Genomic DNA, 15,856 nt, shown 5'->3' with positions numbered 1-15,856 from the left:
GATCTATTACGCTTTGTATTGCTTTGATCGCTTATATTTCGCGTACTTCCCTTTTTATTTCGGAAGGCCTTCATTTCAGTTTATTACGGTGAGCAACTATTATTTATCAAGCTGAGCCAGTTAGTGACATGAATGTGAGTGACTGAGGGATGAGTCATTTTCTAAAGAGAGCGTTATTTCAAGTGATTCTCATATGGACATTTTGTCAGAGACTAAAGTTCGCTGAGTGTCTGCCTTCCAGTTCACGTGAAAGATATTTTTATTTCTTCCCGTATTTTTTATTAATTTAAATGTTTATTAATATATTTTATCATTTAAATTTTTGGAATAATTAGAATAACACTTCTGGAAATTATTTCGCGAAGTAAGCAATTTTTTAATATATTTTCGTGTAAAGTAAAGGAAAAAGATTATTAAACGCTAATTTTAACCTATATGATAGAGTGAGTAATAATATAAAACAGTACCAAAAATTATGATTTTAGGACGTAAACCTTTCTTTTGTGATTGTTTTCTACAGTTAGGTTTAGCGGATGCAAAACCCTTATCCTCTGCAATGATTCTTTTCGACTCCCATCCGTTCCGAGGAAAAGTCTTAAACAAAGGCAAGCCGTCTCGAAAGGGTTAAAGCATAATCCATAGTTACGATATACTATAATTTTCCTGTAATCAAAAATGGAAATAATGCTCTGCTATTTTATAAATATATACTCTGCTATTTTATAATGGGCACTTCAAAATCATACCGACCCTTTCCTTGTTTACGATCGTAATGTGTGTCCTAGCAGCTCAGAGTAGAGGCTAAGAAATTTTAACAAATTTTAGAAGTCTCGACCATCATCCGCAGCAGACGTTACCATGATACAAGCTGGAAGTGACTTTAAAGTACTTATCTTAAAATAACGGATTATAGTACTGTTGTCCATATCTATGCATAGCGCCTAACTTAAGCAGTAGGTAAAAAGGAACGTCAAAAACACAGTTCTAATATTTAATAGTGGCTCTCTAGTCTCTACTAGTACATTGATTCAGGGAGCTATAGCACTTGATTTGCAAGTTCACATGTCCTCTCATGCAGATTGCTGGTGCAAAATTGCTGTATGATTTCTCAGTATCATATAACATAATTTCGAATAGCAAGATTTTCCTCAAGAATATAATTATCATATTATATTTATATCCTAAATAACAAAACATTATTTGCATGTAAACCAGCCAAATTATTTATGCACTTATTTTCTACTTACGTTGACCGCAGTCTTTTCCGGTGAAGCCAGACCTGCATGCACATTTATTGGGTGCGACGCATTCTCCTCCATTCTTGCACCCTTGCAAACAGATGGCTGTAAAACACAAAAACAAAATTAGTATGCTTCAAACAAATCTTACAATAAACTTAATAGTGTTATCTTTGAAAACTAAAATGCGTTTCTTACATTTCGTATAAAAGAAAATCAGTCAGTCCTTAGCAAGAGGCATCGCATGTTGTTTTGCAAAGTGGAACGGAAAATTTAGTATTTTTTAAAAAAGAAAAAAGAATTCTTGAAAACCTTTCATTTATTTTCTACATGCTATAAAAGTGATTATAAACCGAATCGCAATTGAACTATATTCATCAGCGAAATGAATCGAATGATATGAAAACAATCTACATTTCTAGTAAAATTACTCAGAAAAATGTGAGTAATGTTTATTTAATTGAGAAAGATATTGCTAACCCTATAGGGTATGCACTATGATTAACTAACTTTCTAACACCATGGAGTATGTGCATTATGATCTGCATCGGAAATAAAATCTTTTATTAAACGTAAAATCTCTAGTAATCTATAGATAGCGGTCTTCTGTTCCGTGTTGTCCAGTACAGTCATCACAAATGATATATAACGAATGAATACTGGAATATGGTTACTGAGTTATAGGCTTGAATTTAACTTTTAATTAGTTAAATGTATAAAAAAATTTTTTGTTTGTTTAATATCACAAATACCGTATGTTCACGAATACCATGAACAGGGTTTTTTTTTTTTTTTTTTTTTTTTTTTTTGATAATTTTAATCGGAAAAATCGAAGCTTCTTTTTGAAGATACGATATCCCCAGAAAATATAACGTTATATCATGCTACTAAACCCTCTCAAATAATAAATCCTAGCCAAGGATTTGTAGAGGATATACCGGCACTTTCACCAAACTGTTATTCTATGAATGGTTTTTGCCGAACGTGGCTTCTTAGTCATAACATTGGCAAGAGCAGTGGAGCTCAGTTAATAAGGAAGAAAAAATTCCTGTACACAAAACCAGTTCCAAGACAAAAGTGGGGGCGGGAGTTGTTTTTGTCATTTCAGAGCCAGTGTCTGCTTGTATATAGTTGAAGTTACAACGATTGGAGAAAAAAAAACTGTTATCGTAAGGTAAAGCAAAACATGTGCTTCTTCATTGTCTATATCGCTACAACAGAAGAAAGTATGGTAGTTTGACTGGAAACTGGAAATAAAGAAACACAAAGCGAGGCTTGTTCTTAAGAGATCAGAAAGATGATATGAACATTTGCGACTTTTTTTATGAAGTGCGATGCCCGATGAAATTCTGCTAACCGATTTATTCCTTCTCACTAAAATGTTACTGGGTATGTGGCTGCTACGCACTTAGGAGCTGCAAAAGCTGCAGGTGGTAGCCCAGATTTCTTTCGCTATAACCGTCCATCGGTATTATATTTCTTTGTTTCTTTATACTCGCAAAAAAAAAAAAAAAAAAAAAAAAAAAAAAAAGATTTTTTCTCTGTACATTAAGCTTTTAGTGGGCTTGACGAAAATATCCGTGCCATATTGGCCAACATATTTTTCATTTTTGATGCATTAAAAAAATCGAGTGCGCGTCATATTCGGTGGCGCCTGGTATTCGTGAACATACGCTATTTGGAATTTGAAATTTTAAAATTACATCCTTCTTAATCGAATATGTTCTCATTAGTTTCAAAATAAACTTTTATGTTTTCATCTCGGGGCATTAAGATACATACATTTAAAAAGACGGTATTTTTTTGTATATTTTGATAAAGGTTTTGTCTGTAAAGACACTTTTTTATGGAAATGCTAACTACAACGACAGGTCGAAAATAGGAAAAACCAAAGCTTAAAACAAAAAGTCACTCTCCAGTGACATCAATATCGACGGTCTATCTTGCTCTCTTTGGTACGAAAAAGCAGCAAAATACATGGCCTGCATACTGAATATAGCCGCATTTTTAAGCTAGTACCATGTTCATTTCATTGGTCATTTCGAGTTTGTCACCATGGGTTTGGTGGTATGGTTTAATGCATTCCTTCTACTCAACGCATGTGCGGTCTTCGCAATTATCTCTAACACATTAAGAAATATTATATGGATGGATACGTTTTGCATCGACAGTTGAGTTTTGTCTTGATTTCAGGCTTAGCCTTATATTTTGCGTAACGCTACCACTTATGTAATTAATTTATTCTAATGTTTTTTCCTATCGAAATCAGAGAAAAGGTTTACGGTGAATGAGCGTCGATTGAGTGACCATCGATTAAAATATCCGGTGAATGAGCATCCATTGATATACGTGGTGATTGATATGTGTTTGACTGCATACATATCGCGATGTTTCACTTTGATAATGCTTTTTTTACAGTTTTTAACTGTAATTCAAGTATATAATAAAACTGTAATTCAAGTATATGTATCTCGAGTGATATTTTGATACTTTCCTATTTGCACCTTTTTTGCTTCCAAAACTTCTGAATACAGAATTTTTAAAGTTCCTGAATCAAAAATACCAAACAACTGAACTTTTAAAATTAAGCATATTTTGAATTGCGTTTTATTCTTATTCAATCAGTTATCTGTATTTCAGAAAATTTCGCTTTGCAGGATTCAAAATGTTCATATTTCTTGTTTAATTTGCATAAAATACGCACAAATAAATATTTCTCACTGGGAGGGGGAAGCCGATTTCAGTTTTTGACACCCCCAAAAGAAGACCTTACGTACCGTATTTTTTTCGTTAAATGCAGTTTAAGACGTGATAAAATAAGAATTATCGCTACTTCATTTGCAGAAAATATTTTTACCATATTTTTACCTAGAGCGCGAGTAGTCTAGCGAAAAAGAGATGAAAACTATATCTTCAGTAAGACTTTTCTCAAAGGCATTAATTTATGAAACAGTTACTAATCTTTTTAGAAAAAAAAAGTGAAGCTAAAAACATCTTTTTTTTCCCTTCCTTCCCCACGACCATTGAGTATTGCTATTTTGAATAGCTCATTTTAAATATATAAATTTATGTTTAATTTCTGGGGTTTATTTCTTAAAAATTTATAGGTCTTAAATAACTATTTTGTTAAAAATCGTTTTTCAGATAAGATTATACTTAAATCTTTATAAATTTTTATATTTTTTTAATCTTAAGAATAATTTAAATCGTTTGAAACTTTTAGTGAAAAATTATTTATTTTTATCTGTTAGAATGGAAACTGATTATTACCTTTATGGCATGATTTTCCAACGTAACCAGATTTGCACCGACATTTGTTCGGCGCAACACATTCGCCACCATTCAGGCATTGAGGCTTACACAAAGCTGAAACAAAGAGAAGGATGCAAATATTTAGATGAAATGCATGAACACTACATGTTGCGTACATGTTTAAATGAAAAATATATATATTCGTCATCCTTTAGCTTCGGTATCTGAATTCAAAACAAATGTACACAATTTTTGTTTGACGTTCAAACTAAGGGAAATGTAGTTTTTAAATTCCACTTTAAATGGAATTTAAAGTTACCCCCTGTGTGTCACAAGAGCCTTTACCTGGTCATGAGATTTCTTGTTATTTGGTATATATAGCATATAATTCAATTTATTTTATTTCCTTACTTTCTTTAACGATGTAAATATTATCTTAAAAATATAAATTTATGAAAAACAGAAACTAAAATAAGTAATTACGCAAATTTAGCTAACAAAAGCTGTTTGAATACTACAGCAGCCTAAAACGCTGTGACACTCAGAGCGTTAAAAATGCATAAAAACTGAATGTTTGATGTAATATTGATGTATGAACAATTTTTAGAATTTAAAAGACGAATGCACATGTTCAAACAGAGAGAGTTCTAGACATTTTCGATGCAATTCACTCCAAGCTTTAAAATATCCAGATCAGTTTGAGAAAAACATTAATAGTTAATGTCGCCCAACGGGATAGAAGTTAGTGACTAAATACCGTACCAAAGAGCCTAGGTTCGAAGCCCGGAGAAGGCTTTGTAAACGTATAGTATCTTTGCGGAATAGAGAAACTCTAAATACATGGCGAGGTGAAAGTCTTCTGGTGTGGTTTTGGGGTAAAGAGAAAAGGCTAGGACACTCTCGGACCCATTATCGAGGGTGCGCTTTTCTAAAATTAGGGCGGAACTGAGCAGAAGACGTTCTATCACCTATAAGGTACTAAAGGCTCATGCCAAACGTTAGGCGCAAAAATTGCGTTCCGTGTCACGATAATATTCGTGGGTTTGTTCTGAATACGTCAGACAAATGAAATGTGACAACAACTAACAGCTAATCATTTATCCTACGTACGTTAATTTTATCATAGTCAAAAGCATAGGCCTTGGGCATACCTATTCGTATAAAACAAATTAGTAACTGTAAAAGCTGCAGATTGTATTAATGCTGTGGTTTGCACTAAAATAATTTTACTTTTCTTGTACATTAAAGAACAACTTGTTTTTTATGTGCAGATAAATACCAATGAATTCAATGTTTTCACTATTCGATGCGGGAACTGAAATATTGGTACCACATTAAAATCATCAGCCCTGACCCTCATGTTTGATACCGCCAGAGAGCTAACGTTTCCAAAGAACTAATTGGGTAACTGTAATTTAGAATGATATAACAATCCTCGCGCAAAATCATCATCATAATAATTTTAATAAAACGTTCCACAAGCTGTATCATGATTTCAGACAAGAAAACCTTTTTTTAGACTTTTCGCAGAAATTTGGAATTTGTTTCAAACTAAAGTTATACTGCATTAACTCAGAACAGCCACATGAATTTAAGCACATAATTTTAATAGAAAAAGGCCATATAATTTTACTTATAACTGAAAAACCTTTTAAGTAGTATGAGATCAAATGCTTCACTTCTAAGAAAATAGGTCTGAACTCCTCTAGCCTCTTAAAAAGGATCTGAATGCCGCAGCGGACTGACATAGGATATCCTATACATGTTCTGTGTGATGACATAAGATATCCTGGACATACACATAGTCAGGCTTCCACTCGAGCGATAGCTTCAGTTACAAGGTATTCAACTAATAGAGCAGCTCAATGAAGTCGAGCATTGTCATCCATGAACAAAATATATGGGCCCACAGCAGAACCTAAGCAGCCTTACTTGAGAACAAAGAACCTCATATTTATATTTTTGGGAGAATATAAAACCTCTGTGATTGATGAGGAAGGCTTGGTGCCATCGTATTTCATTATTTCTCTTAAACTACTACTACGAAAACAATGTCTTTCATGGATATGCTATAGAAAGTGAATGTCAAGAATTTCTCTGGAGGAAAATAAATCAAATATAAATATTCACTGAATTTGGACTCATCCGTGAACAGTAGTCGAGCATGAATATCTTGTCGTGGAAGAAGACACCACCTAAAATGTCGTTGGCTTCAGCGCTTATTTGTGTAAACGCAGATTGTTTGATCTTTTTGTATATACACTATCCTCATGAACCCTTTGATAAGGAATAGATCTGGTTATTTGAGCACTACTAGCTGCTGAAGGATACTACCAGCCTTTTAAACAAATACGTAATTTACGTAAATAACTACATTTGGGGGAATTTGGTGGAAAAGTCAACATTACTTTCTAGGTTATATTTGAACATCAGTATAAATTCAAAATCAAATGTTTTAATCAAAGGCTTTTATCACAATTTAAATGATTTTTGAATTGTTCCTGAAAACTACATGCATGTTATGTCTTATTGCACGAAATGCTCATATATTACGCTGTATTAGAATATCTTTGTTCTGCAATGTTTCCATAATCATATAATAATTAAGCACGAAGCTAAATTAGAGTCTTCTATAATAACGGAGTTTTAAGTTTTCGAATACTTCCGGCAGAACTTTAAATTAAACGAAAAATCCTTTCTTTTCGAAAATTTTTCTGTATAACTGAATTTCTTCTTAGTTATTTCAAAGTTTTAGAAGAACTCTTTAAATATATTTAGAGAGTAATTTTCAGAGCAATTCCTTTGCATTTGCAGTTTGACATCTTCAAAAAAATTGTTAGATGAATACTTAATAAACAATACAGAGAAAGAACATGTGCAAAGGATGGATGAAACATTGCCTCTGTAGCTGTATTAAATTAGATAACATCATAATTAGTGTGAAAAATTCTTTTTTTGCAATTCTGCTACATTTGGTATGGCGAAAGTATTTTCACACAAGCAATTTATAACTGTATTCCTATGGGTTCATAATCTAATAGCCATTCAAGAAAATCATTGGACTAGAAATATTTGTTTTTATTTTCGTTATGCAAGTAATATTACAAATTGGTTACGGAATACTCGAAACTTTCCACTTGTTCTCTGGAGCACAAATTCTATACCAGTCTGTGAATAAAACCTTTTTTTTATAAACGTGTACTGACCAAACCCAGCACGACAATCTGTCTACTACTGATCGTCATGTAGTCTCTTCACGTCCAAAACGTTTTCCAGTTCTGATATTTAATTCTTATTAGTTACGTGCAAATTTCAGACATTTCAGTCTACAGTTTGGTGTACGACCCTTGAAGTTTTAGAATGATCCAATAATTTAAAACAATAACATCTCAGTAAATTTTTATTGTTGCGTTTTATTTTTTAGAGTGAGCATAAATTGCTGTGTGCAGTTATTCAGTTCACTGAGTGCAGCCGCTGCGTCAAACATTATTTTAAGAAACTTTCCGATGCATTATTTATAATTAAATCTTTTGAAAAGAATACGGCATAGAATTAATTAACTATCATATTAATAGTGTTAAACTCGTAATAGTGTTAAATAATTCCTAATTAATTTTTTGGCGTGTTTGAAGAGTGAAAGTTTGAAAAGGGAAAATAAAAAGCGTATGGCCCAGAGCACATTTAGAAGCAGGCATCATTTAAAACATTTGTGAAGGTTGAAATACTTGATTTGAAATTGAAGTAATAGGTATTATTAAAAATGTTTTCCGACATTTGTAGTGGTTGTAAGAAATAAAGAAATTATTAACCGCAAAGAAATTATTAACACCAGTTCTATTTTTAAAACCTGTTCTTCTTTTGAATGCCTTGTTAAATATCTAAATACTCTTTCCGTTCTTAAAGCACATCTAATCTTTAGGATGAGTAGATAAAGATGATGATCGAAAACGACCGCAGCCTTATTATGATTATAACGCTTACTGATGATCTAAAGTAAAATTATTAAATTGTAAAGAATTTTTATTACTGCTCTACCTGTGCAGGTTGGAGGAATATACCCTGGAGGGCACTTGCAGTTGGTTTCTTGCTGGCAAGTACTGTGCTGAGGACAAGGCATTCCACAACCTGTTGATTGAAAGAATGAATTATTTCTGCAATCTCTTCCACATAAGTGCCGCCAAAATACAATTTCGAAAGCATGCTATGATATAAGCGATATTACGAAAGGTATTTTTAGCGATCATTAATTTTAGTTTTTAACTAGACTATGCATATAATAAATTTAAAAAAATGGGGCATATGATAACCATCGTCAAATTAATAAATTCCGTTTCTATGACATATTGCCATAATATTATTTTTAAAAGAAGTATCGATTATCAAGACAAAAAAAAAGTACATTTGCAAAATGTTATCTATCTGTCTTGACTATTACTCAACGATGATACGGATATGTATACATATCCGTATCATCGTTGAGTAATACTTAAAGCTTGCAGTGGAGAAAACAGTTCGTATTTAACTAATAACAAAGATTGTATCACATGAGAATTAATCAAATTATTTAAAGATAAGTGTGTGGATCTATGTATGTGGCTCTTCAGTTACATATGAACTGAAACAAAAATCACATGAATATTTTTATACACGATTTCTAGTAAGCTAATAGCTTACGTAAAAATAACTTTCTTATTGAGAGAAAAATTTCATCACAGAGACCATCGGCTGTTATGCATGTTTATACAACATTGCACACATGGAAAAAAAATTTAAAAATGACTTTATTCCGCCTATAGATTAAGAGTAAACAAAAATCATCGTTCTCTCATCCATAATTTACTGTGTTATTCTTCATTCAAATGAAAAATTTTTACAGTTTTTAAAAAAAAGAAATTATTTTTCCGATTTTATTTTACTCCTTTTTTTAGATTTTATTTTACTCCTACTAAAAAACAATATGACACTCATAACTGAGTGTGGTGTAAATAGAAATCAAAAGATAAGTTAGTTTTATTTTGCCGGGATAAAAGGGAAGGTTTCTGTAGAGCGTAGAAAAGTTTAAAATTTTTACAAAGCAGTAAAATACTATTTTTTTTTTCAGGTTCATGAATAACTGCATTGATTAAAAACGCTAAAGTAAATGAATATATCAAGCGTTGCATAAATATGAGACATTTGCTTATTTGAAGCTAAAACGCAAACATTTTTCTTCCTTAAATTTTCGATTTTCTACGAACTTGTACATGCATTATGTAAGTTTGGTTAATAGAAAAAAATAACCTTTTATCTGGGACTGGATACTTGGAGTTCAATCTCATTAAAATTATCAAGCACACGAATAAAAAATGCTTCATATTATTATAATTTAACTCATATGCATAGAAATTATAGGAATAGATATACACTACAATGAAATTCGGTTTCACAAATCTTCTCTAAAACGGCTTCTGTCGCGTTACGGCTACCAAATCATACCGTTTTGACAATGTTCCTAAATTTCTACACTCGACTTTATCTCCATAGCTGTTTACCTTAATCAGAAAAGGGAACAGTTCATGCACGTAACGTAATTGTTTTATTCTATCAGCAGGTGTCAGCGCTAAAGGCATTTAGAGGGAAATTTGCTAGCTGCAGAGCAGAATAAATTTTCTCGAGTGCCATGCATATCGATTCAGTGACTTCTGAAGCGTTATGGCAAATTTCCCTCTAGTGTGATATTTCACAAAGTTTGAGATGAAATTATGTTTGCGGTAGCAAATCTTTTGTTCTCCCGCAAATGTTAAGGTATTAAAGTCTTTACCGTCAGGTTAGTTTTGTGTTACGATACCAGCAATAGTCAGTTCCTAATAAATGAATTTTTTTTTTCCAGTTTACAGTAATAATAGCTTAAGATTAGTTCTTCTTTTATGAAGTTTAAATACATTATATTACTTCAGTTCAATCTATCATAAACTATGGTTTACCTTCGGGGTGCTGTCGTAGTGTAAGTGCTAAGGTTACTTCCAGCTAAAGCGAAGCTGATTTTGCATGCTTCTGCATTTTAAAACAACCTTATAGTCTCTGCTATTATTTCAAAACTTTTAATAATTTCTTTCGAAATTAGTTAAATTTTCATTACTTTTACATGCTTTTATGTATTTCCTTCAACAAAAGTTTCATGATAATAAAGAGAAATTCTTATCCGATTTAGAACTAGAACACTCCCCCAGTGTTTAAATAAATCTTGATTCAGGCATAGAAGTTTGGTTTAGTATTAAATTACCCTATTTTAGTTTCACGCAGGTGTGCCTTTGATGCGGAAATATTACTTCGTTAGTCATTTGTATATTTATTAAGATTGTTTAATAAAATTTTAAATACGCAGCTTGTATTTCACAGAAACATTGTTTTCATCCCCATTAATATCAATCTCGTTTTAGAGAAGACATTCAAAGAATTCTTCAGCCGTATTCTGATCGCATAGGTAAGACATAACGATATACTGCACAAAGTGCTCCAAAAAGGAAGATACTGTTCTTATTACCTTAAATATTCATCTCAGAAACGTACTTCAAGTTGTCTTTAAGTTTTTAAAATAAGAAACAAAGTATTTGAAACAAAAATATTTTCAACTGAACGGGACGAAAATTTCTCTAGTGATAAAAAATTCTAAATATTTTTTTACAATTTAATAAAATTTCACTTTCTAAATTACTTATTACATTTTGATTAAATACAAGCAATGTGTTGCACAGTTTTCAGCACAGAATTTGCAGAGTGTGATTAATAACTATTTTTGAAGAACCATTTATATATTCAAAAGCAAATAATGTTGAAATGAGAAACATTGTTTCTTTATTTATTTTTAGACTAATTTAATTAGTTAAAAAATAGAGACTAATTTAATGAAATTCATTGAAAAATTTTAGAGAAATATTTAATGCACAAAAAAGGGTTAAAAGATTCAGTAGAAATAAAATTAGACTTTAAGAAAGAATGAAATAAACATTATATTTCAATACAACAATATTATCATTAAGTTTTTTTTCTTCAGGTTTCAATCTATATATTTATGTCTATTTTCATTTACAATGTAACTAAAGTTTTCTCTCATGAAAATATTACTAAATATTTACATTCATAAGTTATAAAACTGTGAATAATCCTAACATTTAATACCGACAGACATATGTTCTAAGAAAAAAAGAAAAAGGATTTTTCAAGCATTAATTGATCTGAAAAGCTTTTTTTTTGTCTTTCTTTAATAAATCATACAAGTCATTTTTAAGGAGTAATCGAATTACCTTGTATGTGCTCTCGTAGTATAGTAATAGTTAGCATATCCAGCTCGCAGCTGGAAAATCCGTGGTTCGAATCCCGACGAAGGCATGCTTTTTCAGTCTTCCTGCTTCGGGAAAAAAAACTGAGAGTTCTACAAAAAGTACTTTAATAATTTTCATTATTATTTAAATTAGAAAATCACATCAGATTGATCTATCTAGATATGCTGCATAAGATGATAGATAATGAAAAGAAAATTTAAAACTAACGATACTTTTGTATAAATGTTACAATGGTAAAGTCCAAAGTTGAACGCTCCTTATAGTAACGATCAAATCTGGCCCATGGGAGAGGCTTTTCATCGTAAAAATGCTCCATCATGAAACAGAATATCGAAAATGAAGAATAAAATGGACGTTCTGGGGTGAAATTGCCCACAGAGGAGGGCAATTTTCTTAAATGTTTCCGCTAGCATCATCATCATCATCATTGATCTTGCTAACAATGGATATTGCTGCATCACTTTAATTTAACAATCTAGCAGAATTATGTGTTCGGTCCCCACTTCTTTATTACTGTCTATAATTGCATAGCTTAAAATCTGTTCATGTATATTAGTACATGAAAATAGTTTTTTCCTTTTAATTTTTATTTTAGTATGCTTCACACTTAAAAATTTCCGACAAATAGTTGCTAATAAACTAGAAATGGAACTTTTTCGAAAAATGGGAATCGATAAAATCGATCGAAACAAGTTTAGTTTAACTTGAAAGTGCATTTTGACTCATTTCACTCGTATTTAAGGAAACAAAAAACACAAAATAATCACTCTGATATGATTTAGGTAACCTATACTATTTATAGAAAAGTATAACAAATAAAACGTTATTTTTATTTAAACCAAACATATGGAATAAATGAGAAAAACAAACTTTTATTTAAGCGTCCAGTAACAGGTTTCTAGCTTTAAATATTGAAGTTTGCGTGTCATTAAAAGCTATCGAAAGATTGTGTAGCATAAACTTCATTTTTACTCTCTTATAACAAAGTATTTCTTTTTGGGGCATTTATTCTGCTTTATATCCGTATGAAGGTTTCATCACAAATATGACCATTTAACGTACTTAACAACATAAACAATGCTCCTACAAAATTTTAGACTAAGTGTTTTGTACCTACTCCTCATCCTTCAATATACAAACCTTGCAAGCCTGTACAACACTTAGCACGTTAAAATATTTTAGAACCTCATATTTAGACTACTCAAATCTCATTAACGTTATTAAAATTATAACCTTTGAAAAAGCTGTCACTATAAAGATAAGAACATAATCGACAGGAACCAAACCTCGGGAATAAGGAAGGTGTTTGAGAATTATTATACTTTTCTTTGCTAGAAGTTTCTTGACAGGAATAAAATTGTGTGATAACACACTGTCATGCAGAAGAAATCGATTAACCGATTGAATCTTTTCCGACCTAATGCCCTGAATTGTCTCAAGAAATCTGCCCTTCACATCCACATAAAATATGGAGTTCATCAACTGTCCCTTAGAATCAAAGTCCTTGCGAATTATCCCTTTTCAATCCGTAAAAGATCACCAACATGGTCAACATGGAACCGTCATTCATCATTAAATTATTTGGTGAGCTTTGCACAGTTTTCGAATCCGGGGCAGCACATGTTCATGGGATCAACGCAAACGATTACCTACACAAAACATTCGGACCGTAGGCAAATTGTATTAGGAAAATCGAGTTCAGATGCCACAGTAATAAATTATGTCTGGCTTGCTGAAATGCGTTAAAAAGTTAGTCTTAAATGCACTGGATGTGAACAAGTAGCAATTTAAAACTGTTAAAACGCTGCCAAGATCACAAATATTGGCATTTTGCGTCTTTCGCACTAATTACGTAGCTTGATATAATTCACGAAATCGCAATTGGTGGTTTGTTACAAAAGGATGGATGGGATTGGATTATAGCAAATCATGTGAGAGCTATCAGTCTTGGGGAGGAAATGTCTTCATGGAAGAACTTTTAGGAGAAATTTACTCAAATTCACGTTAAACACGAGAAAATCCCTCAGACATTGAGCTAATTAGCCGGCATTTGAATCCAAGTGGAATTACAGATTATCAGCGATTTTAAAACTCGGCCGCTGGTTGGCGCTGAAAGAGAAACAAAGTGAAAGATTTTTAAGAAATTTTCTCCTTCACCATTGCATGCTTTCATAGTGTAATTGGCAGCACGTTCAATCAGCAATCGGAAGACATGTGGTTCGAATTCTAGAGAGGGTCTAGTTGATTAATGTTTTCGGCTTTGGTAAGCCTAACAGACTGGAAGATAAATGTCTTCAAACATCACATCAAAAACGTCGGAAAGTGTTTGGCTAGCTATCTGGGGACGTGATAATGTTTAGGATCTTCTTGTTTCGTTTACAAGAAAAACATTTCTCACTTATTATATCCTGAATCCTCTTAAACTTCGCTGCATTTATATAATTTTATTTAAATCGTTGTGAGTCATGATTTACAAATATTATTTGAAAGAATGGCTGGAATTCATTTACCATCATTTTTTTGATAATTATTCCATTTTGGTATGAATTACGATACGTTGATCCTAAATTTCTGAAGGCAAAGATATTTTCTTAAGCAGCTGATAGTAATAAAGTTAAGCACCTATTTAACATTTACAAAATATCGGTTGTCCTCCTTTAGCTCTTAAATAAATATTCAGTATGGGAGCTAGTTAAAAAAATCTGTCAAATGGGCCTTAAAGAATATAGTGAGAAAAAATATTTCATTGACCTTAGTAGGTGGTAAGATGAGAAAATGAAAATTTCAGTTGTTCATTATTTGGTAAATTTAAAGGTTTGTCTAGCAAGCTAATGTTGCACATCAGTTGCTACATAGCAAGATTTTAAAAGAAAATGTGGCAAATTTTTTAGAAAAAATTTGATTAAATGTTTAGACATCAAAGAGTCCTGCCCAATTTGGAAACCAAAAAGTTTACCAACAGAATCTGGATTAGTTGGCATAACTTTTCTTGAACAGGGAAAAGCAGATTTGGCAGAAATATAAAACGATCATTAATGGAATAGTAGTTTCAGCTGGTTGTAATGACAGTTTCTTAAATTTTGTGAATATAGAAGAGTTACATTTTAAAGGACGAATATAATCATCACAAAACATAGCTGACTATTTTCTTTTACATACACTGCTCGACATTGAAAACGCAACACCAAGAAGGAGTGGTTAGAAAGTGATGAAATTTGGAAAAAAGACAGAGACAAGCAAGCAGCAATAATTGATCTTTATTTCAAAATGATAGTCAGAATACAGAGCGAGAAAAGCGTCGGCTCAGTAGGATGTAGGACCACCGCGGACAGCAATGCACGAGGAAACACGTCAATAAGAGTGCGGATGGTATCCTGAGGGATGGCTCTCCATTCTCTTTCAACCATTTGCCACAGTTCATCTTCAGAACGAGGGAGGGGCAGAGTCTGCAAACGGCGTCCAATCACATTCCACACATGTTCGATTGGTGACAGGTCAGGAGAGTACGGTAGCCAGGGAAGCATCTGTATACCTTGCAGAGCATGTTGGCAGATGCGAGCACTGTGTGGTCGGGCGTTATCCTGCTGAGAAATTTCATTAGGCAGCCCTGAAGGTAGGATATTGCCAGCGGCGGCAGTACATTATCCAAATATCGTTGGGGCATTATAGCGCCCTGAACATTAACTAGAGGTGACCTGGAATCGTAGGCAATAGCGTCCTAAACCATTATATCACGTTGTCGCACGGTGGGGCGTTCCACAGTTATGCCGGATTAGATCTGTCTCCACGTCAACGCCATACACGTATGCGGCGACTGTCACTGGATAAACAGAAACGTGACTCATCTGAGAACACGACGTTTCGACATTCTGTCATCCATATCGCTCCAGTCCTCCACCATTCTAAACGTTGGCGTCTATGCTGTGGGGTCAATGGCAGTCTTCATAACGGACGCCGAGAGTGCAGGCCACGTTCAACCAATCGACGGGAAATGGTTCTGGTCGACACGGGAACATCCAGGGTATCTTGCACATGCTGCAGAAT

General features: G+C 32.8%; 1 protein-coding gene across 3 annotated transcripts in view; it reads right to left on the bottom strand.

Annotated features, from left to right (window-relative positions):
• LOC118187972 (uncharacterized) overlaps positions 1-15,856 on the bottom strand; it is a 737,440-nt gene that overhangs the window by 43,370 nt on the left and 678,214 nt on the right. For all 3 annotated transcript variants that reach the window (XM_085818560.1, XM_035358288.2, XM_035358289.2), the window contains 3 exons: positions 8,526-8,615; positions 4,509-4,604; positions 1,248-1,343 (listed from right to left, as the gene is read on the bottom strand). In XM_085818560.1, coding sequence (XP_085674686.1) covers positions 1,248-1,343; positions 4,509-4,604; positions 8,526-8,615 — 282 coding nt within the window. The remainder of the gene's footprint in view (positions 1-1,247; positions 1,344-4,508; positions 4,605-8,525; positions 8,616-15,856) is intronic.

Source organism: Stegodyphus dumicola, chromosome 6 (genome assembly GCF_044657685.1).
Source record: "Stegodyphus dumicola isolate Sdum_Otavi_A_Nest chromosome 6, ASM4465768v1".
NCBI classification, from domain to species: domain Eukaryota; kingdom Metazoa; phylum Arthropoda; class Arachnida; order Araneae; family Eresidae; genus Stegodyphus; species Stegodyphus dumicola.
Note: the sequence above shows the minus strand (reverse complement) of the source record. Positions and strands in the feature narration are given on the sequence as shown.